The sequence below is a fragment of the Bidens hawaiensis genome, unplaced genomic scaffold (genome assembly GCF_021521415.1).
Source record: "Bidens hawaiensis isolate Kalapana, Puna unplaced genomic scaffold, B.hawaiensis_p1.1 tig00002553_1, whole genome shotgun sequence".
Taxonomy (NCBI): domain Eukaryota; kingdom Viridiplantae; phylum Streptophyta; class Magnoliopsida; order Asterales; family Asteraceae; genus Bidens; species Bidens hawaiensis.
Genome location: NW_027491139.1, coordinates 2896415 through 2918461, shown reverse-complemented (window position 1 = coordinate 2918461; position 22047 = coordinate 2896415). Strand labels below are relative to the sequence as shown.

General features: G+C 34.1%; 1 protein-coding gene across 1 annotated transcript; it reads right to left on the bottom strand.

Annotated features, from left to right (window-relative positions):
• Positions 1-1168: 1168 nt before the first annotated feature.
• LOC143620397 (lysine-specific demethylase JMJ27-like) lies at positions 1169-14365 on the bottom strand. The gene is made up of 12 exons (XM_077092104.1): positions 13646-14365; positions 13434-13555; positions 13008-13104; positions 12783-12924; positions 11774-11837; positions 10741-11698; positions 9368-9940; positions 9215-9287; positions 9056-9141; positions 1751-1870; positions 1600-1667; positions 1169-1464 (listed from the first exon to the last, which is right to left on the bottom strand). Exons 1-12 carry the CDS (start codon positions 14072-14074, stop codon positions 1401-1403), a joined length of 2796 nt encoding a protein of 931 aa, XP_076948219.1. The 5' UTR covers positions 14075-14365; the 3' UTR covers positions 1169-1400.
• Positions 14366-22047: the final 7682 nt, after the last annotated feature.

Here is a 22047-nt window from a genome sequence, read left to right as displayed (position 1 = left end):
TAAATATGGAGGATGGTTGCTGTCTTATTGATTTCATTGACTCTAATTATGACTGAAGTTGACTTCTGTTGACTTGCAGCAACAAGCCATCAGCAGGAGGTCTCTGTGATGCAGTGTTGCTTGGCCGTCTTAGACACGAGCAGTGGAGTTCGGTGCATTTGAAGCAAAGGAAGAAGGAAATCGTTCTAACGAAAAATTTAAGATCAACGGCTTATAGACTTGCACTCGCCACAATTGTTCTTGAACACCAACAAGAAGATTTTAATTACATTTGAAATTAGAGTCGGTTTTTTTTTCAAGTGTTTTTATAAGTTCAATAGGGTTATTTATTTTCGCTTTTTTCCTTGTTTAAGCCAAATTGGCCTATTATGTGGTCGTGACTGAACCGGTCAAAACTGGTTTCGTTTGGTTTTGTTTGTGTAGTTTTATTGCCTTAACTTGTTTAAACGAGTTTGCAAGATGACCTGCTTAGCCCATTTATATATGTTTTTTTGTTATATATGTAAAATAGTAAAAATAAAATAAAATTCTTAGGTTAAATAATCGAGTCGGGATGAAGAAAATGAGAGTATGAGACTAGCTTTGGTTTTTTGGTGTCAAAAGCTACTTAGTGCTTTACGGTTTAGATTAAAGATTCTATTATGCTGCATATTTATATTTAATCGTCAGTTGGTTTGATAATAACTGTGCTTTCAAGAATTATGCAAGTTACATCCAATGGTCCGTTCATTGGATTGGATTCATGTTTACATAATCTCTTAAAGATTCGATGATTTATATTAGTTTATACATTAATAGTCATTAACTCGCATATTCGACTTCACTTTACCGTATGTTAATGCGGCTTTGTTAAGTTCGTGCTTCGTCCGTAAAATGAATTATACTCAGGACCAGGTTTACCCGCCGCAACGCGCGGGCTCTCCTACTAGTTATATTTAAGGTAAATAATAGCTCGTACATTCTACAAAACATATCTATAAAACAGATGATGAGATGGAGAGATGAATTTGAGCATTAAGAGAACTTAATGTATTAAAGAGTCTTTTCTACAGACACCACCTTCCTAGATTACATAAAAACACCATCAAACCAGCATATATACCGAAAAACACAACCTAACAACACCATTAGCGTTACAATACTAACAAAGCAAAACGTGTTTGAGTTATAATCAAATCCTATTGAGGACAAATACGACAGTGTACATTTCCTGTTAAGGGGTAAAACTTGCATACCTCATGCTCAATAAATAACCAAAACACAAACCGTCATTGGATAAGTTAGGAGGTACAATTTCAACAGTAGACTCGACCCGGACCATTGACCAATTGTGAAATCTCAATTCATACAAAATATAACGAGATCATACACTACAAAACGGTGCCACTCACTTGTGAATTTCATTCCTCATCCTCTTCAGTCTTACGCTTCCTACGCTGCTTCTTCTCAGTTGTCTTCTTGCCTCTGAAATCAGATATCAACAAAACTATAACTCATCCATGCATAACACTATCTAAAATGGTTACTAGAAACATATTGAACCAGATGCTGCTACAGAACGCTACAAGATAGCATAAATATTAAATGCTTTGAACTTACTTAGTTCGGTTTGGGTTTTCTAAGTCCTTAATAGCTTCCTCCACTGCATGAAGTGCCATTTTCTTCACCTGCCAACGGACCAATTTATTTATTTACAAAATCAATGAAAAAGCTGTGTATTTTAGTGTTTCAGAAGAGATTGTTTGGTTACCTCCAACTTGTCTTCTTTTGCCCTGTGATTTCGGGGTAGAACACGGAAATCTTCTGTTAATTGGATACATTCACCAACATTTTCAGGAGAGACAAAGTCCAATGCAACTTTTATACATGACTGCAAGTCAACACAAAACATATTTATGCACTGTCCACAATTTAAACACTCAAGAAGACCTAACCTCTCTAAGAGCATTCGAATTGGAGCCTCTATCTCCATCTCTACAGATAATTAATAACACTTTTTATTTGATTTTGTTTACTCTTTAAAAACTTGTCGCTTCCAACTCTCAATATCTATCCAACTCAAAAACACTTATTTAATATTTTTCCTTTTTTTATAGACTCACAACAAAACATAGAGGGTTGAACACGAGCCTTGAAATATAGAGGTGTACTTTAGTTTTCTAAAAAGTCTCCTCTATTGTAGAGAATCCAATATAACAGTTTTAGTTGTTTCATCTAACTTTTCCTTTATATAACATAAAAAATATGGATATAGAGGTTCCAATGTGAATGCTCTAAATGACTAAAAGACCAAAGCACGTGCACTTCGCTATATAACAACTAATTAAAAAAAATAAAATTATTGTGCACAACACAAGAAAGCTTAAAATAAAAAAAGTGCTGGAAAATGAGAGGGGAGGGGGGGGGGGGGTAATAGTAGATTGTGCATGTCTAGTGGTATATATTAGAGCTATATATTTCAAGAGATGTAATCAAGGTCTCATTGTGAGCATCCTCTCTGTCTCTTAGGATAGAGGTAAAGTACGCTTTCATCTCATCCTCACCAGACCCTATTCAACGAGTGAGATATTTATCGAATAAAATTGTTTATACTAATTTAAATGTTAATAAGCCAATAAGCTTATAGTTTACAAGCTTATCGACATAAGTTGGGGGCTTAAAAGTTGATACACTCATAAACTGTATCGTTTTTTGAAATTTCAAAAGCTTTAGGAAGGTGGTCAAAATCTCAAGGCGAAAAGCAGGAGCATGCCACCTAGGTACAAAGTGCTTAAGAAAAATACCCAAGACAAGCAAGACACATAGTTAATCATGACATTTTTAGCTGTTTTGGACAAGCTATAAAGTGGTTTAGGCTTTTTTTTAGAAATATTTGTTTTTTTTTTAAGATTTAGCCATGTTTTTCCAGTTATTTTCTTTTCAACTTGGCACCTAAATAGACACAAGACATTTTTGCCGTGTTGTGTCTGAGCGCCTAGACACGAGTCTTCAGCGCTTTCACTTCTATGTCCTATGAGCTTAAGTTGATAAGCTCAAAAGCTGCTGTATAGGCACATATACTCAACTATGCTTACTGAAAACACCCAATTTATTCTAGAAAGTGTGCTCAAGGCTATTCTGTCTAAGTCTAAAGCCAACTCAAGATGCATAAGCCTTGCACGAAGATTGAATGCGTGAGACTTAAACCGAGGGGCAAGGGCTTTTGTGAGCAACACGCACAGTATACAAACGTCTTTAGAGGCTTAGACAGGTTGTGGGTTGTTTAGACGGTTTTAGGTTGATTACAACTTATTTTTAAGGTAAATGTAACTGTTTTAGACGTGCTCAAACATGTTCAAATGATTTTTAATCGAAATCTGGCCGAAAGGCGCTACTGGGAACGCTCTTTAAGAGTATTATTTGAATATGGAGATTCATTATTTGTCAATCACTATAAATACTATAAGTGTATAAATAAGAAAATAATAAAATGAATGTTTGTAATAAGATAGAGAGAAGGTAGATTAAAGAAAATTTTTAAAAAAGATAATGTTTCGAGCATTCCCAATAGGTTCTCTGTATCATGTGAATTGTTGTAAGTGAAGAAGAAAGAAAATGTTGCTATTCATTAGTAAATATTAAATTTGGTAAGCCACTTTTCACCACCCTTTTTACTTTTTTAATATTTCTTTAAAATAGTTGGGATTAGAGGAGAGAAAAGGTAATTACAAAGCTATTTAAATGTATTATTTAATTGAAAAGATAATAAAAATAATGATTTTTAATGTAATTATAGAAAAAGAAAAGACTAATGTGAAATGCTCTTTAGTTACAGTTATCTGAATGGAGATAAAAATCCTAGGATGAATAGATAAATAAATTATTTATCATCATCATCATCATCATCGTACTCAGTATATCCCACCAATAGCAAAGCTATGGTAGGGTCTGAGGAGAGTAAAATGTAGACAGTCTTACCTCTACCCCATGGGGATAGAGAGGCTGCTTCCGGTGAGACCCCCGGCTCGATAGTAGTTTTGCATCAAGCCTTGGACATATTACATAAGGCACATAGCACTCAATCATCAGGACGCCGGCTGATTGGTGCATGTACCCTTGTCTTTCGGCTATCAACGCCACCACATGATGCCTGATTAACCTTCCATCACTTTTAACGTTATTTTCACAAAATTAGTAAAATAACGTCAAAATTAGTGCAATTTTACTTTTGCCCACCCGAGGGTTCACACATATATACATTATATGCGCGCACCGCAAGCAGGGCACTAATTTTAAACTATATAAATAAATTATTTAACATGTTATATTTTAAACACGAATGATGATATTGGCATAAATACAAAAAAAACCCTGTTTGTTAAACAAAATAAGCTTTTATTAGCAACCAAAAGTAGCCCTCTAAATACGAATATATAGCTATCTCTATGGACGCCTATCTAATACACCCGGTACAAAAACCATCAGACGGTTGCAGTTTTCTCATTCATAATCTAAATTACTGTAGATTTCAGCTTTACTACGGGTGTTCAACACCGATCACCCACTTTAATACGTCGGTTGCGTCTTCAAAATTTCTATAAATTTCAGCTTTGCTTTTGGTTTTCAGCACTGTCATGCGTGTTTAGACGTCATTTACACCTTTGAAATTTCTATAGATTTCAGCTTTGCTTCTGGTTCTCATCACCGTTTATGCGCATTTAGACGTGGGTTATGCCTTTGAAATTATTATAGATTTTAGCTTTGCTTTTGGTTTTCAACACCGGGCACTCCTTTGAAAGTTCTGTAGATTCCAGCTTTGCTTCTGGTTTCAGCACCGGTTAATGCGCATTCAGACGTGGGTTATGCCTTTGAAATTATTATAGATTTCAGCTTTGCTTCTAATTTTCAACACCGGGCTCACCTTTAAAAATTCTGTAGATTTCAGCTTTGCTTCTGGTTTTTCAGCACCAGTTATGCGCATTTAGAAGTGTGTTATGCCTTTGAAATTGTTATAGATTTCAACTTTGCTTCTAGTTTTCAACAATGGGTACACCTTTAAAATTTCTGTACATTTCAGCTTTGCTTCTGGTTTTCAGCACCGGTTATGCGCATTTAGACGTGTGTTATGCCTTTGAAATTGTTATAGATTTCAACTTTGCTTCTAGTTTTCAACACTGGGTACACCTTTAAAATTTCTGTACATTTCAGCTTTGCTTCTGGTTTTCAGCACCGGTTATGCGCATTTAGACGTGGGTTATGCCTTTGAAATTGTTATAGATTTCAGCTTTGATATCGGTTTTCAACACCGAGCACACCTTTAAAATATAATATATGTAGATTTCAGCTTTGCTTCTGGTTTTCAGCACCGGTTATGCGCATTTAGAAGTGTGTTATGCCTCTGAAATTATTATAGATTTCAGCTTTGCTTCTAGTTTTCAACACCGAGCACACCTTTAAAATATCTGTAGATTTTCAGCTTTGCTTCTGGTCTTCAGCACCGGTTATGCGCATTTTGAAGTGTGTTATGCCTTTGAAATTATTATAGATTTCAGCTTTGCTTCTAGTTGTCAACACTAGACACACCTTTAAAATTTTTGTACATTTCAGCTTTGCTTCTGGTTTTCAGCACCATTTTTGCGCATTAGACGTGGGTTATGCCTTTAAAATTATTATAGATTTCAGCTTTGCTTCTGGTTTTCAACACCGGCACACCATTAAAATTTCTATAGATTTCAGCTTTGCTTTTTTTTTCTTCTGGTTTTCAGCATCGGTTATGCGTGTTTAGACGTCGGTTACGTCTTTGAAATTATTATTGATTTCAGCTTTGCTTCTGGTTTTCAACACCGGCTACATGCATTAAGGCGTGCAGTTGCGCCTTCGAAATTTCTATAAATTTCGGCTTTGCTTATGGTTTCAACACCAATAACGAGCGTTCGGACGTCTGTTACACGTGTTTTAGGTCGGTTACACGCATTTCGATGACAATTAAGCATGCAAAAACGAGAAACATGTGTGACCAAGCCCCGCTACGTGTTTAAACTCAGCGCTTCACACGAGTAACCAGCGTTAGTTACACGTGTAATCAGTTACACATGTTTAATGCCGGATATGCGTACCAAACCGAAAAACATGTGCCCAACGCCACTTAACGTGCGCAATTCAACGTTGTTACCCCACTTAGTTCAGTGTGTGACGCGTAATTAGCTTCGCACAAGTTACCAACGCTGATTACGCACAACATCAATTACACATGTTTGATGTCTCGTCATCTACAACATCGGTCACACTGTTTAGTGTCAGTTATGCGCATTATGGTGCCGATCACACGCATTCAAGAGTCAATCATGTGCATTCGTTTACCGGTTGTGCGGGCTACGCCCGCACCACCGTCTGGTTACAAGTGTATCGTCGTTGGTTGTGCATCTGATATCATGTTATCGGCTCCAATTTGCACTTTTACGTGCCCAATGTCGTGTTACACACTTGTTGGTGTAGAGTGGCATGTCCCATATCAACCCATTCAAAACCATTTCATTAGAAAGGGCTGCCTCAATCAACCCACTATGACCCGTTCAATGAGAAAGAGAAACCACCCCCATATCAATATAATTTAGAGAAGAGGGAAAAAAAACACCCATATCAACTAATTTTTGGAACAGGCCTGCTCAAGATATTGACAACTTTCTTGTTGATTCAAGAATGCGAAGTGTCCACTTTAAAGAGTATCATTATATTTATTGCAAATATAGTTTATTTAGTTTGGTGAAATTTAATCGAATGTGCTAGGCACAATCAAGGCACAAAGATCGTTTCTTGGGTCTAAACACAAGGCTATTTTTAAAAAAGGTGCAATATGAGAGCACTCACATTCAATCCCATATATATTGTGAGTGGGATTTTTTATGACGTAGGGAGTAATTTAAGGTGTTGTGAGTGAAAGAAAGAGAAATAGTAAAAAAAGGTATAAAGAAAGAGAAAGAGAAATATGATATTATTTTATGTTGAAAATGATTGTGAATAGAAAAACGAGAAAAGATCACGATAAAGATATAAAAAAAGGTATTATTATTTGATTGACAATAAAAGAGAAAATGTAATGATTTTTAATATAATTTTAGATTTGAAGATAAAGGAAGGAATGTGAATGCTCTAAAGTCTCAACAAACCATTTTAGATATTTTAACACCTTTAATAAAACGGTTCCAGGCTATGAGTTCAGCTGATGTCGCCTCAAGATGGGTCCACAAGAGGCACACTTGAACTTTGAAAGCACTTATGTAACGAACTTTTGCACGATAACCTTTTGTCAGCCACCACTAAGCACAAGTTGCGATTTAACTTATCCCACTTATTAGGAAGGTATCAGAACAGATTGTAACACCCTAGGCAAATCCAACATTGAATGTGGACAAAAGATGTTGGGTTCATAAAAGAAGTCAAACCTCAAATATCATCATGTTTTCAAGCGTAATGGTTGTGGATGAATGGATGAAATCATGATAGAACTACCCAATTAAATGTGCCCGAGGAAGGTAGTAGTAGGAGTGTAGACCAAATAAGTCACCACTCGGGAAGCCAAAAACAAACTCGTAAGCACCTTAAAGGGAAAGAAGACAATAGTGGTTGGTAACTTGGTATCATAAGCCAAATTTACACAGGTTCTATTGATAACCAGCAAAATTTAGAAACCATCATCATCGTACTCGGTAAATCCCACCAATAGCAAAGTTACGGTAGGGTCTGAAGAGAGTAAGATGTAGACAATCTTACATCTACCCCATATGAATAGATAGGCTGCTTGAGACCCGTGGCTCGATAGTAGTTTTGCATCAAGCCTTGGACATAAGGCACAAAACACTCAACCATTGGGGCACCCGCCGATTGGTGCATGTACCTTTGTCTTTCGGTCATCAACGCCACCACATGATGCTTGATTAACATTCCGCCACTTTTAACGTTATTTTCACGAAATTTGTAAAATAACGTCAAAGTTAGTGTAATTTCACTTTTGCCCACCTGAGGGCCCACATATAAAATAATGTCAAGATTTAGAAATAAAGAAACAAAATAATGAGTCTATAAATACTTTATAATGAAAATACTAAGTTTGTAAGAACTTGTAATAAAAATTAAAATGACTAAATAGCATATATAAAAAGAATAATATATATTAAACTCTCTAACCGACATTGACTGAAGCAGAGTTCGACTCTAAAAAAACGTTGTAGAAAAGTGCTTCCTTTACAATTTCCTGCTTATAATGAAAATAATATGTTCGTATTTTATAAACCACGTTTAAATTTGATTAAAATATATAAAGATACCGACATAAATTGATTTACCAAATTACGGTGTTACATACTAGTTAAGTAAAAATTAAGCAAACGCAAAAAAGGTAATACAAATACACAAAGTATAGTATCTATAAAATGTAAGCATTCGTGAACAGGAGCTTTAGTTAATGCATAATACTAAACTGAGCTTGTTTTTCTACTAGTACTTTTCCATTTATGTAGTTACAAAAGACAACTTATCCCCTAAAGATAATTGCAACCTAAGTTAAGCATTAACTAACTAAAGCAGTGACATAATAATTATTGGTAGAATACAAACATCATAAAACACTATTAAGCATCATTTATACCTCATGCAAACTTTGGAAAAGCCATAAATGCTACTTGTAAACATGTGCTAACAGGTCGGGTTCGTGGCATGACTTTCAAACTCAACACTAATCCAACAAATTTGCACAAACTCAAACATAACATGTGTATTTGTGGGTTGATATACACAAGCCGGTTTAAGACGACAAATATTACTTTTTATTATGTTCGAAGCAACTATGTATAAAACTATGTAGTTATTTTTAAACTTTTAAATTTTGGCAAGAAAATTCCCAAAATAGTTAAGTTATGACACAAATGCATTTAAAAATATACATAAATGCGTTAAATGGATCAACCCACAAACCTAAAGAGTTGACGCGAACATGACCCGATCCGTGTAGATTCATGTCGTGAAAAATGAAGCAAGTTAATGCATTAAAGAGAGTCTAGAAAGTAAGTTAAGTACATACCTTCAGATTCCTAACTTGGTGGGCGCAACCAGCAGGTATAAAGACAGCATCTCCAAGCTTTTGAACAAAAGTCCACGGTTCAATTCCTGATCATTATAACCAAAATCATAAATACCAAATCAGTAAAAACACATACACGTCTTGCAAATGTATACTAACCGAACTCTCCTTTGAGCCTCCTTTTATGCTCCATGGTTAGGTAAAACGTCTGGTCATGAATTGGATGTATAACCTTAGAGCAAAAAAACAATATATTTAGAACACTAGCTTTATAATTGTACTAAGATAGCTCCAATAATACAAATACCTTACCTGCTCAACTGGCTTAAGGCAAATATGTCTGAACTCTCTAAAGTGTTTTTTTAAATATTCCTCCAATTTAGGAGTATCTTCCCTCCTAAAAATGTCCCACAACGCACCACCCTCGTCCAAACTAATTCCGTCCACACACGTGTCCTCACTATCATTACCTTCTTCATCATCACTGCTAACTTCTTTTTCACTACCAGCAGTCTTTCCTCTTTTCCTAGACTTTGTTTTATTTTCTGCATTCCCATTTTGACTTACGTGTCTAGTGCGCACGCTTCTTCTCTTCCTATTATCGTTTCCATCTCCATTCTTCAATGCACTTTCATTCAAATTATCGTCTATGTCTTCATTCTTCAATGCATTTCCATTCAACTGGTTACTAGTAGTTGGATCTGTTTCATCTACATTCATATCACTGGAGCTTCTTTCAACAGCAGTTTCATCTTTCGCATTCTCAGAATTATGACTGAAGAGTTCCTTTTGATCCTGATCATCATACCTCCTTTTCCATTTTTTTATCTTTTTAAGCTGTTCAGAACTATACTTCACCGTTGCAGTATGAGTCAACACATTCACCTTCAAGTCAACAGAATACAAATTAATTAACTCAAAACTAATAGAAACTAATGCTAGGAGTTACATATAAATAAACTCAAACTAATAGAGACTAATGCTAGGAGTAGGTGTGCATAAAATTGAAAAAATATAACCGAAAAAACCGAACAAAAGTAACTGAACCTGAAAAAACACCGACTGTTTGGTTGTATGTTTTCGTGTTTTGCATGTAATTAAAACCAAAACAAACAACCCAAATTTCACCAACTTTATGGATTTTCATTTTTTATTTTATTGTTTAAGTAACTTGAAGGAATTTAATAAATAGTGTTTACCCGTATATTTTAGCTCAATTTAGTTAACCAAAAAAATTACGCCCAATAATATTATTTTGGGCCAATTTCTTTTTCCGAACTATAATATACAAACCTAAATGGTAAAACCAATAACCGAGAAAACTGAAACAGAACGATTTTCAAAAACATAAAAACCCACTTTCAATTTTTGGTTCGGCTTAAGCCCAAAACAACCCGAACCAACCCATGCACACCCCTAATTAAAGCAGACTGTGTGGAAAATAGAAAATATTAATATCTGATATGGTCACAATAAAAACTGAGACACAACTAATTAAATTTCAATAATATGATTCTAATTTGACATTCCAAAAAAATGAGATTGTCACTTCAAAAGACAAAGCTTACGGCTTTATATGAGATTGTCACTTCAATTTAATAGAAAGCAATGGTTCAAACTATTATAAAATCACAACAGAAGCTTTCAAGGAAAAACAATAATATAGCTAGAACTAAAAGGCATACCGCATCCGACATGTCACAATGAAGCTTTGTGACAGAATCTCCACGCCCGAGTTCTTGAGTAACGCCATAGGCAATATATGTCTTAGGACCCATGTCTGGTTTCAATGAGTTTGCAGGCAACTTCACAGCAAGATTTAGATAACCATCACGAGGATGTGTATATTCTTTAAAGGGTAAACTGGTAATAAACTCAACACCATGACGTGGCAAACGTTCTTCAAATAAACTCGATGGAGGCCAGTCTTTCAACTTAAGTATCTGAGGCCACTCGTTTTTTTCATCATACCGACCATCCGTATACCACTTAAAAAACTGATGAACATTAACATCAACCTCACACCAGTTTAAACAGTCGAGAGCCGTGACATCCAAAAGCTGGTCGTGTTTAACACTTTTCATCTGACGAAAAGCACGCCACATCACCATTGGCTCCCAGCTCAACCCGAGAGTAGTTTCTAAAGCATTGCCGACTATGACCGGTTGACCATTTGACCAATGCCATTGGAAATGCTTTAGATCACCCGGTAGAAGGTCAACCGCACGTGGACAATATAAGTGATTATCGTTTGAATCTTCACGAGATGAAGCTTTAAGTAACTGTTTATCATTATCATGTGCACACGTGCACCAATCAGTGGGTATCTCTCGCATGTCCTCTTCTAGTTTGTGATCTTTTAACAGGTTCTGCGTGTTCTCCAACAAACTTGGAACCCATTCGAGTGGCTTTACATGCACCAACTGTAAGATTCTTTGCCCACAACCGCCTATATTTTGTGGAGGACAAGGAATTTTCCCATCTTCTAAAGACTTCCACTCATCACTTGTAACTTCTTTTGGTACTGCATTCTTCTTCTGAAGATTTTTATCACGCAAGTCAGCGCAACATTGAATACAGAGGTCAAAATGACAACTAGGGCAGCTTCTATGCAAGTCAAAAATCGATGTATTACAGCAGTCACTGCACATGTACACGTAATCAATATCAAAATTAAACAAAATCATTGAATACTTGCAAGTGATTAAAATAACTTACCAGTACATGCGCTCGTCTATGCTACACTTCACTCGCTTCAATACTACATCAGATAAAGCAGATCCTGTCCAGAAACAAACATAAATTGTTGAACATGTTTAGGGTTTATCATCGCTAGTTTATTATAAAGATTTATTTGCCTTTAACCTACTGGCCCGTTATGTATTAAAGTTTCCCCCTCATTGTAAACACGACATTCAATTCAGATACTATATTCAATTCACATTTACAAAAATATATAAACTCAAACGGAAGAATAAGATATGTTAATAAATGAATCCCATATTCCCAAATTGTTGACTATTATTAAGCAGATATTGTTTTTTCGGAAAACACTGTTTCACCGGATTAGGATAACAATACACACCTATAAGCTGAGCACTTCCTCTTTTTATATGCTTTTTCATATTTTGTTTAAACTGAGGTTAAGTAATCATTATGAAACGTTGATGGTAGGCTTGTAAACAAACTGAACAAACACGAACAGAGCATGTTCGTGTTTGTTTGTTCAACTTTAACCAACCAAATAACCGAACAGAAACAATTAAACGAACAGAGTTTTCTTGTAAGTCCAATAAAAAAATGAAAATGTTAAATGTTCATTAAAGATATAAACGAAGAGTACACAGGTATAACAAAACATATGTGAATGAATATAACTTAGTTAAAATTAATGAGAAAAACAATGCGTTGAGCCTATAAAGTTATAAACTAGACTAAACTGTAATAGGACAAAAAAAAAATTTAAATTAATATAATAATAAACGTAAACTGGAGAACATAAATGGATGTAAACAAACAAGCTAAGCAAATTTAAATGAGCAAACGTAAACAGCGCTCATGAACATAAATGAGCAAGCTAGACATGTGTAAATGTTCGTTCGTTTAACTAAATAAACAAAGCATAAACAAACTTCCCATCAAACGGCTCATGGCCTATTCACCGATCGTTCAGTTATATTTCGGATACAGGCCTACTTGACAGTTCACAATATTAATTGATAAATACCTTGAATCTCAGATTCCATCATTTTCTCTTTGATGTACTCCTCGTTGAGTCGCTTCAAGAACGGGAGGAGGACGTGAAGGGTGTAAATGGAATATTGAATTTTCTGATCAACACTAGGTTCAAAATTAATCTTCTCTTTCACCTAAAAGCCACCAGCAAATTCAGTATACAATTCTTGTTTTGAAAACAAGTTACACAAGCAAAAGATAGACTAAAGGAACTAACTTTCGGGTGCACGTCACGCAAACAAGATTTACAGTTGCAATTGTCAAGGCAGACAGGACAACACTCAGCAAACATTTCCTCTGTCATGTTAGGATACCTACACAGAATAGAAAACAAAAAGAATACGTGAAGAGCGGTTGATCCCTTTATATTACTATGGTACAAAAATATAATTATGGTAAACGGCATTTAAACAAGCGTAACCTAAGTAGTGCGTGTAAATAGCAACTCCAGAAGCATTAATTTAAAAAAAGGGAAAAAAAACATTTTTTAAACCACCCGTTTTGACCCAAAACACAATCTGATCTGATCTGACCCGACCCCTTTTGAGCCGAACATGTCCCACCCAAGCTAAATTAACCCTTTTTCGAATTGACCTAAACCTGCCCAACCTATTTGCCAGTCCTATACAGGAATTAAGCATACCATGTAGTCATGCAAGGAACACAGTATCGCTTTGTTTCACACTTCTGGCAGCGAACCACGCGCCCCTTGTCGTTCCTTTGACACTGATGGCACATGTTGGACACTACCTTAACTTCATTTCCCTGCAAGTACATAAACAATAAGTAAAAAAAAGAAACTTTTTTTATTTTGTAAAAAGAACCCAAAAAGCAACAAACATAGGGCATTCTTACATGTTCATCCACAATAGACTTTCGGGCAAAAAACCTCATCTTTGAACCATAGCCCTTGGTAGAGTTAACCTCTGCAACTGCACCAGCACCTGCACTTGCATCTGCATCCTCAGTCTTAGTTGCTGAATGGTTTTCTTGTTTGTTCTCCTGAACCCGCCGCTTCTTCCTCGTCTTCTTCCGTTCATTCGCCTGGATCGCATAATCGATTTCGTTGAAAGCCTCATTGTAATTAACAGGCTTCTTAGTACTTCTTGCTGACCTTCTAGTGCTATCAGCCTTTTCATCAGAAAACATATCTTGTTCTTGTTCTTCTTTATCATTCTTTTCACCATCAGTATTGATATTATCAGTGTCTTCTTCTACTGGATTCTTCTTCTTCCTACCTCTCTTCTTCTTAACAACAACCTGTTCTTCAGATTCAGAAGACATTATGTTTTGTTCTTGTTCTTGTTCTTGTTCTTGTTCTCGTTTGATTTCTCGAATATCATCCAACACTATCTCAATATTTGCGTCTTTTCGGTGATTATTATTATTATCAGGTGCCACAACATCAGTGTCTTGTGGTATCTTCTTATTCTGAAGAACAGATTCAGAAGACACGTTTTCTTCTTCTTCTTCTTCTTCTTCTTCTTCTTCTTCTTCTTTATCACCATCATCACAAGGTTCTTCTTGTTTCACTTGTTGTATTCCATCCAATACTGGTGTAACCTCTGCTGCTTCATTTTGTTGAAGGGTAGTGGTATTAATATTATTATCAGGTGGGACAACAACAGGGTCATCTTGTTTGGGAAGAATAATAAGACTTCCGTTCTCAGGAACCATTACTTTTTACAGAGTAATAATAATTTTCTTGAAAGAAAGAAAAAGAAGGGTTTTTTTCTTTTTTGAAGAGAGAAGGATGAGAAGAGAAAACGGTGGGCGGATTAGGGTTTAGAATAGAAAACAAGCAAACGGTGGGTGATTTTTAAATGAAAAACAAAGGCTATTCCCGCTAATTAATCTCTAATTGGCGGTGGTGTGTTTAGGGCACCGATATCGAGAGAAATAATAAACAGGGACGAAGATTGGATACAGGACTAGTGACTTGTTACGGGTTCGGTTCGGTTCATTTTGGTTAGTATGTATCAATTAATGTGTAATGTAACCCATGCTATTTGTTTTGCTAGTCAACGTGACATTTAACTTTTTTCTGTTTAACAAAACATCATGAAATTACTAAAATACCCTATAAACAATGAAAAGTGAAAGCTACAATACCGGCACGTCTTAAGACTACGGGTAAGTTGCCTCCGCTTTTGTCAGCTTGGTTCATCACCAGCTCGGTTGCCTCCATAGCTTACCCACGAAGTATTGTCGGCGTTTCGTATAACAACTAGGTTTTAGTTTGTTTTTAAAGATTCTGTATGGAGAGTGTTTCAACTAATCACATAGTATTCATCACACACAATTGTTGAAATGATTCAGGTTGTGGAAAACTGGAAACCGATTAGCAATGGAGATTGGTTGTGGTGCTTTGAGATTGAAATCAAGTATAGACCGGTGATGAAATCAAAAGATGCCCGTAACACCGTAGCATCTAGATTTTATTTTTGTTTATTTCCAACAATCGTTTATAAAAACAACCCACTAGCATTTTACTATTATTACTATTTTCAAGATATGCGAGTGGACACTGAAATTTTTAGTGATGGGAAATGAAGCCTCGTGAATGTTTAAAGACATGTAATTATGGTGATTCGAGTATGTACACATTATAAACTTCAAGAACCATTGCACATGTTCGAAGGCTCACACATGGTGCCAATAGAAAGGAACTGTGTAAGATAGTTAAAGATCAACTCAACGATATTAGACGGCGATGTTGTGACATAAACTATGAAATATTCTCATAAATTTAAGATAATTGTATTTTACCCTTAACATTTGTGAGTAAAATCTTATACATTAAATATGTTGATGTGATGTGCTAACAATTTGTTTGCTAAACTACCAGTTTATTATTAAATATGGAAAAAAGCAAATCATGAAACCGTTACTCATGTCTTAGCAGATGATTCAAGTCGTTTCGAAATTATTTTTTTTGTCGTTTTTGGTATTGCAGGCCGTATATACTTTATAACCTTTACTATTTCAATTCTTATTTTACTTATTAAACCATATGATAATCTATATGTATTATTTCAATTTTAGATTCAAAGTTTTGTTAAACGCTTAATTATGACCACTATTTATTATCGACGGGTTGCGTTATAAAGGTGATTCTAAGAGAACAATGTTTTTAGATTTAGGTACCAATGGAAGCAACCAGATTTTCCCAAATCCTTCTGGTGTTGGCAAACATAGGCAAAAGTTGAAACACGTTCTCGATTTCATCATCGAATTTGGATCAATCAGTTGTTTAAGTTTTAAACATAACTTCAATACAACTGCTTGTAGCATTCTAAACACGGATAATAATACGCCTTTGAAACACCTGATATCCGCTATCTTAATCCAGCTATATCTAAAAGACAAATAATGTCTCCCTCCTTAAAATGTTTGGTATATGCTACAAAGACCCTTGCACAAACCATAGTTGACACCTGGCTAGGCAGGCTGATGAGGCTTACGGGTTCATTAAAGTTATTGGGCTTACAATGGAGCAGGCCCACCCTATTATGATTTATGGCCACCATCACTTATTTTTGGATATCACAATCGCATGCCTAATGAACAAACAATCTGTTACTAGATTGGAATTAACTTCAAGCTTATACTATGATTGTTTGACCCATACGGGTCGGGGAGACGAGGAGGGGACTCGCCAACCTGATGTCGCACAGGTTGAGTTTACCCACTCAAAATGCATGTCCCATTATCGTAACGAACAAAGCAGTTACCGATTGAATATCCATCGTGTATTCTTCGGTATATTTGAGATACACACATACTTTTAGCTATTATGTATTTTATTATGTTAATATTACTGTTACAAAACGCAAACATATGTTTTTTTTAGTACTTAAATTAGTTTTGTTATGGTTTTATTTAAATCATTTTGATATTTAACAATTTGTGATTGTGTGGTCAGCTAGATGTTGTAGTGTTTCTTGTGACTTAGATTATTGATTTGATGAGCGTAGATTCGAACCCTATCTAAAGTCGGTTTTTGAAACGAGCGTAGGTTCAAACCCTATTTGAAGCCGGTTTTTGAAACTTTTGTCTTTCTTTGGTGTGGTTTAGGTTGGTGTATATAAGTTTAAAAGTGGTTGTCACATATCTTTTTTTTATATTTATTTTTGTTATATATATTTATAATTATTGTTTATTTATTTTTGTTTTAAACATGTTAATTTGATGAATTTTGTTATTTGGATTTATTTCCATATCACGACGAATCTATCCTATACCAACCAAATTCTCCTCGAGTCGTTGTCTCAACGCCCCGGTTTTTACCTACTGAATAATTTTGTTTTAACTATTATGGACGTTTACTGATTTATTTTTTGGTTTAGTTCCGGTACGGCGGTACCATAACAAACCTAACAGATACCGACCAAATTTGTGTAGTTTTTTTCGGTAAGTTGTAAGCGTAAGTGCATGGATATCGTTTGGAGCGTTTATAAATTTATATTTATGATTTTGCGTTGGTGTCATAACGAATTTAACTGATACTAATCTAACTCGTATCGCTAGGCCAACGAGTGTATTATATGGGTATGAAAGTAAGTGTAATATTCAAGAGTTAATGGCCATTTTCGTCCATGTGGTTTGCTACTTTCGCCACTTCAGTCCAAAATTTGTATTTTTGTCAATTTAGTCCTCATAGTTTTAAATATTAGCCAATTGCGCCCTATCCGTCTAACGGCATCCGGCTATACCGCTAGTTTAAGGGTACTTTTGTCTTTCTCCTTTTTATTTTAAGTTATTGGTCATTTTCGTCCATGTGGTTTGATACTTTTGCCAATTCAGTCCAAAGTTTGAAATTTGTCAATTTAAGTCAGTTTTTTTTCTATAATCCTAGAGAGCATTATCCAAGCCCAAAACAAGTCTGCATTTACTCTGTCGACAACAGTAATCATACCCCCTCCTCTTGTATTTAGTTTCTAGACGGTTCCTAAACTCTCCCTCATGGTGGAATTCAATGGTAAAGTGGTCAAAGCAATTCCGTGAAACCGAATTGTACGAAAAAAACTAAAAATCGTTTCTTTGATGAATGCATAATATTTAGGGTTTAGAGATTAACATATCATAACGAAAATCTGGGTCGTAATCAACTATTATACATTAATCAACAAAACAATTTTTAGTTTTTTCTGTATAATTCGGTTTCAGTAAATTACCTTGACCACTTTACCATTGAATTCCACCATGAAGAAGATTTTAAGAAATGTCTAGAAACTAAATATAAAGGGGGAGTATGATTACTGTTGTCAACAGAGTAAATGCATACCAGTATTTGAGGTTGCTCGATGGTTTTGGGCTTGAATTATGCTCTTTAGGGTTATAAACAAAAAACATAAAAAATAAAAACTGAATTAAACTGAACATTAAATTGACAAATTTTCAAATTTTGGACTGAATTGGCAAAGATATCAAACCACATGGACTAAAATGACAATTAACTCAAAATTAAAAGGAGAAAGACAAAAATACCCTTAAACTAACGGCATAGCTGGATGCCGTTAGACGGATGGGACGTAATTGGCTAATATTTAAAACTATGAGGACTAAATTGACAAAATTAAAAATTTTGGACTGAAATGACGAAAGCAGCAAACCACAGGGACGAAAATGACCATTAACTCAATATTCAAAGACTATTTAACAATTTAACTTACCTAAAGACTTGTTTTGACTTATGAAGCTCGGGAGTCATGATTAAATAAATGAGGATATAATATAAGAAAGAAAAAGAATCAAACAACTTAAGAAAAAAAACAAATTAAAGAGCTTAAAGACATAAGAAGGAAACCAAATAGACACGTCATGGTTTTAAATTGCTCATAGAGATAGGGCCATGGGAAGTTTTGTAGGAACAACTATAAACGAAAATTAATTTATAATTTGAATAGTAAATTAAGTTAGTGGTATCATTGTCTTGACTCTTGACACCACCTTTCAGTTGGAGATTATTATACCCGCTCCGATCAAGTAAAATTAAAAGGCACTATTTTCATCTGCTTGTTTGATGGGTTAGTTAATTTGCATACGTTTATAAGGTTTGATTATGTATTTTTTAATTACGTTTGTCGATTTTGGCATATCCTACGTTATGTCGGGACAAAAAATAACAATCAAGTCGAAGTTAAAAGGTATTTGAGACATAATTATAGGCTTTCAATAATTAGCACCCCATGGAGTTTATTGGACGAATTTGAGACGAATAGTGATGATCAAGAACGATAATTGATCCATTTAGTATGAAATCAATCCCCAAATCCATCGCAATCATCTGGCTAACTTCGTTATTGATCAACCCTAAGTTAGGCATACCTCGTTTTCAACTCTTGATTCAATTATGATTATGAACGTGTTATCAATTGATTTCGAGTTTTAATGAACATCATAGTCAAAATTTTCTTAATTCAACTATTTGAGTATTGGTTAGGAGATAATTGAATTGGCCAATACGACTAGATTTTGTATATGCAACAACCCTTTAAAACCCTAAGATGAATATGATTATGTCTATGTAATATCCAATTGATATATTAACCGTGGTTACAACTATATCTTCTAAATATGAAACTTAGGGGTAATCATCTTTTAACTATTGTACAAACACATGTAAGAATAAATATATTTTATATATTTATATATATGGCAATCATTATCATTTATATAATAATATATCAAAATAATTAATTATACTTTATTATATATTAACTTGGTAATTGTTGATTGACCATATTACTCTTAATAGCTAATAAAGGGTTTACCCTTCGGTGTATATATAGAGAGAATAAATTAACATCATAACCTAATTACACACACATAACAATCTGTGTGCCTCCTCTCTCCTAAACCAGGTTCCTCTCAAGAACCCTAACACCATCCTTAACTATACATTCTAAAGGGGAACTCGATCAACCTGACAACTATGTCGTCTACATCATTCTCTGATGCGGTTAGTACTCTCCATGCTATAACAGGTACACATATAATTATAGGTTTATCATATTATTCGTGTTTTCCATTATCACCATGAGGAATTGATCAACATGTGGTATCAAGAGCGATGTTGTTTAATTGGTTCTTCATGGTTTTCCATTAAATCTGGATTTAAACCGGAAAACTTGAATCTAAAGTCTTGATTAAACCTAATTTTGAATTTTTTTATGCTTGTACTCATTGAAATCGGTTTATAAATAAATTGTTTAAAACTTTTAGAACCTGATTTCACATTAAAAACCTGTTAAAAATTTATGGTTTTTCGGTGATGTTCTTCGTGTTCATCATGGGTTTTTTGAAAATAATACATATTTTGGTTAAAATTTAGATTACGATTGTGTTTTTCCTAAAATAATTGAAAAACACATCTCCAAAGATTTTTTGATATATGAATAATTATTAAGAATATAAATTTCAAAATTAAACAAATCTTGGAGATAAAACCAATCTCTAACAATTTGAACCAAAATATTATTACCTTAAATAATTTTTGGAGTTTAATACTTACCGAAATCGCGGTCAAACTGAGATTTCATCAAAACAGAAATCTCATTAAAACCGAGATCCCATTAAAAACCAAAAACTTATTATAAAACCGATAACCTGATAAAAACCGAGAACTCATAATTTGACCGATAACTCATTACTAAAATCGAGAACTCATTACAAAATCGAAAACCAAAAAACCTTTTGGTTATTATTAACTAATTAAATGTTTTGTAAATACTTATAACTTAAAAACCTTTTACAAAACATAAAAAGCTTAACTTGGGTGAATTTTGATGTATCACTTCTGCCCAAAGGTGATGTGTTACATCTACCATATCATTCAAGTCTAACTAAAGCTTTTGTTAGTTTTTTCCTAAGATGATACAAATGTCTCACTTCTGCCCAAAGGTGATGTGTTACATTTTTATCTAGCAAAATTAGCCCGTGCATAATTAAAATTATTGTCTCAATTCTGCCCAAAGGTGATGTGTAACAATTGTTTTGCACATACACTTAAATAAATTTTAATTCTGCCCAAAGGTGATTTATTTTTTGTTTAAGTAGAACTATTAATTATAGTCTATTAGTTTGATGTTAATAATAGACATATCATATCTTCAATAAAATATAGTGATCCTCATATTAATGATCCTTCATTAACCTAGTGATCCATAAACTTTAATCTATATTATTTTAATATCCCATAATATTACTCACTGTATTTTCTTCCATAAATAACGATCTCATCCAAATCATCCACTCTAATCTTAAAATACAGTTGCATTTTGTCTCATAAAGAGTTTTAATAACATTTAGCTCTTCTCAATTTTAATTATTCATTAAGACATGATATGGCTATCCTACTGCTCTTTCTAATAACAATTATTCTATTGAAAACTAAAGCATAACAAATGGGATGAGTCAATCATAATGTCTCTTATGATAATGATAATCAAGAACTTATTTATATAAATGTTATCACTAGAGTTATTCTTGATTTAGTTTTTCCTAAAACTAATCAAAATAACTCATAAGATGCATGCATTCTTTCTAAATTCTAACTAAGGTTAAATGGTATTCCTGAATACATCATAATGTACAATTCCATGACCCATAAAATTAAGGGTTCGCACATGAAAATAAGTACAATTTTATAGTACATTACATACTAAAATTTTCAATAGTACAATTTGGTGCATTACGAATCAACTATAACACTCAGAAGTACCAAAGGAAAATGAGTGTGTTGATCAGCAACATACGTACACGAAAATAAATCTCTGGTACTAGAAATAAGATGTTATTCAACTAACTACCACTAAAACCTAAAAGAGGATAATTCTAAGGTTTATAGACAAAATACAAGTATTACTTCCAGCTCTAAGTTCTCTAAGGATAAGTCTAATTGCAAAAATATGTCATTAGATTAGGCATAAGCAATAAGACTATCCATAATCCAAAAGAACATCTGGCTAAAACAGTAGTCGTATATTAATGATATTTAAGTCTGTTAATCATAATATTCCCATTAACACATGATTTGTTGAGTCTAGTTCTATATGTTTACCCGAAATCAACAAATAACTAACATGAGTGTTAGTGACAAATTTAAATGTTAAGGCTATTGGAACCATGATAAACTGTCTTTTAATTACACTTTATGATACCTTAAATATTCTGAAGATTAATCAGAATTTAGTATCAATACTTAAGTTACATTATGACAGTTATAAGGTTTGCACAGCCAACATAAAGTCACT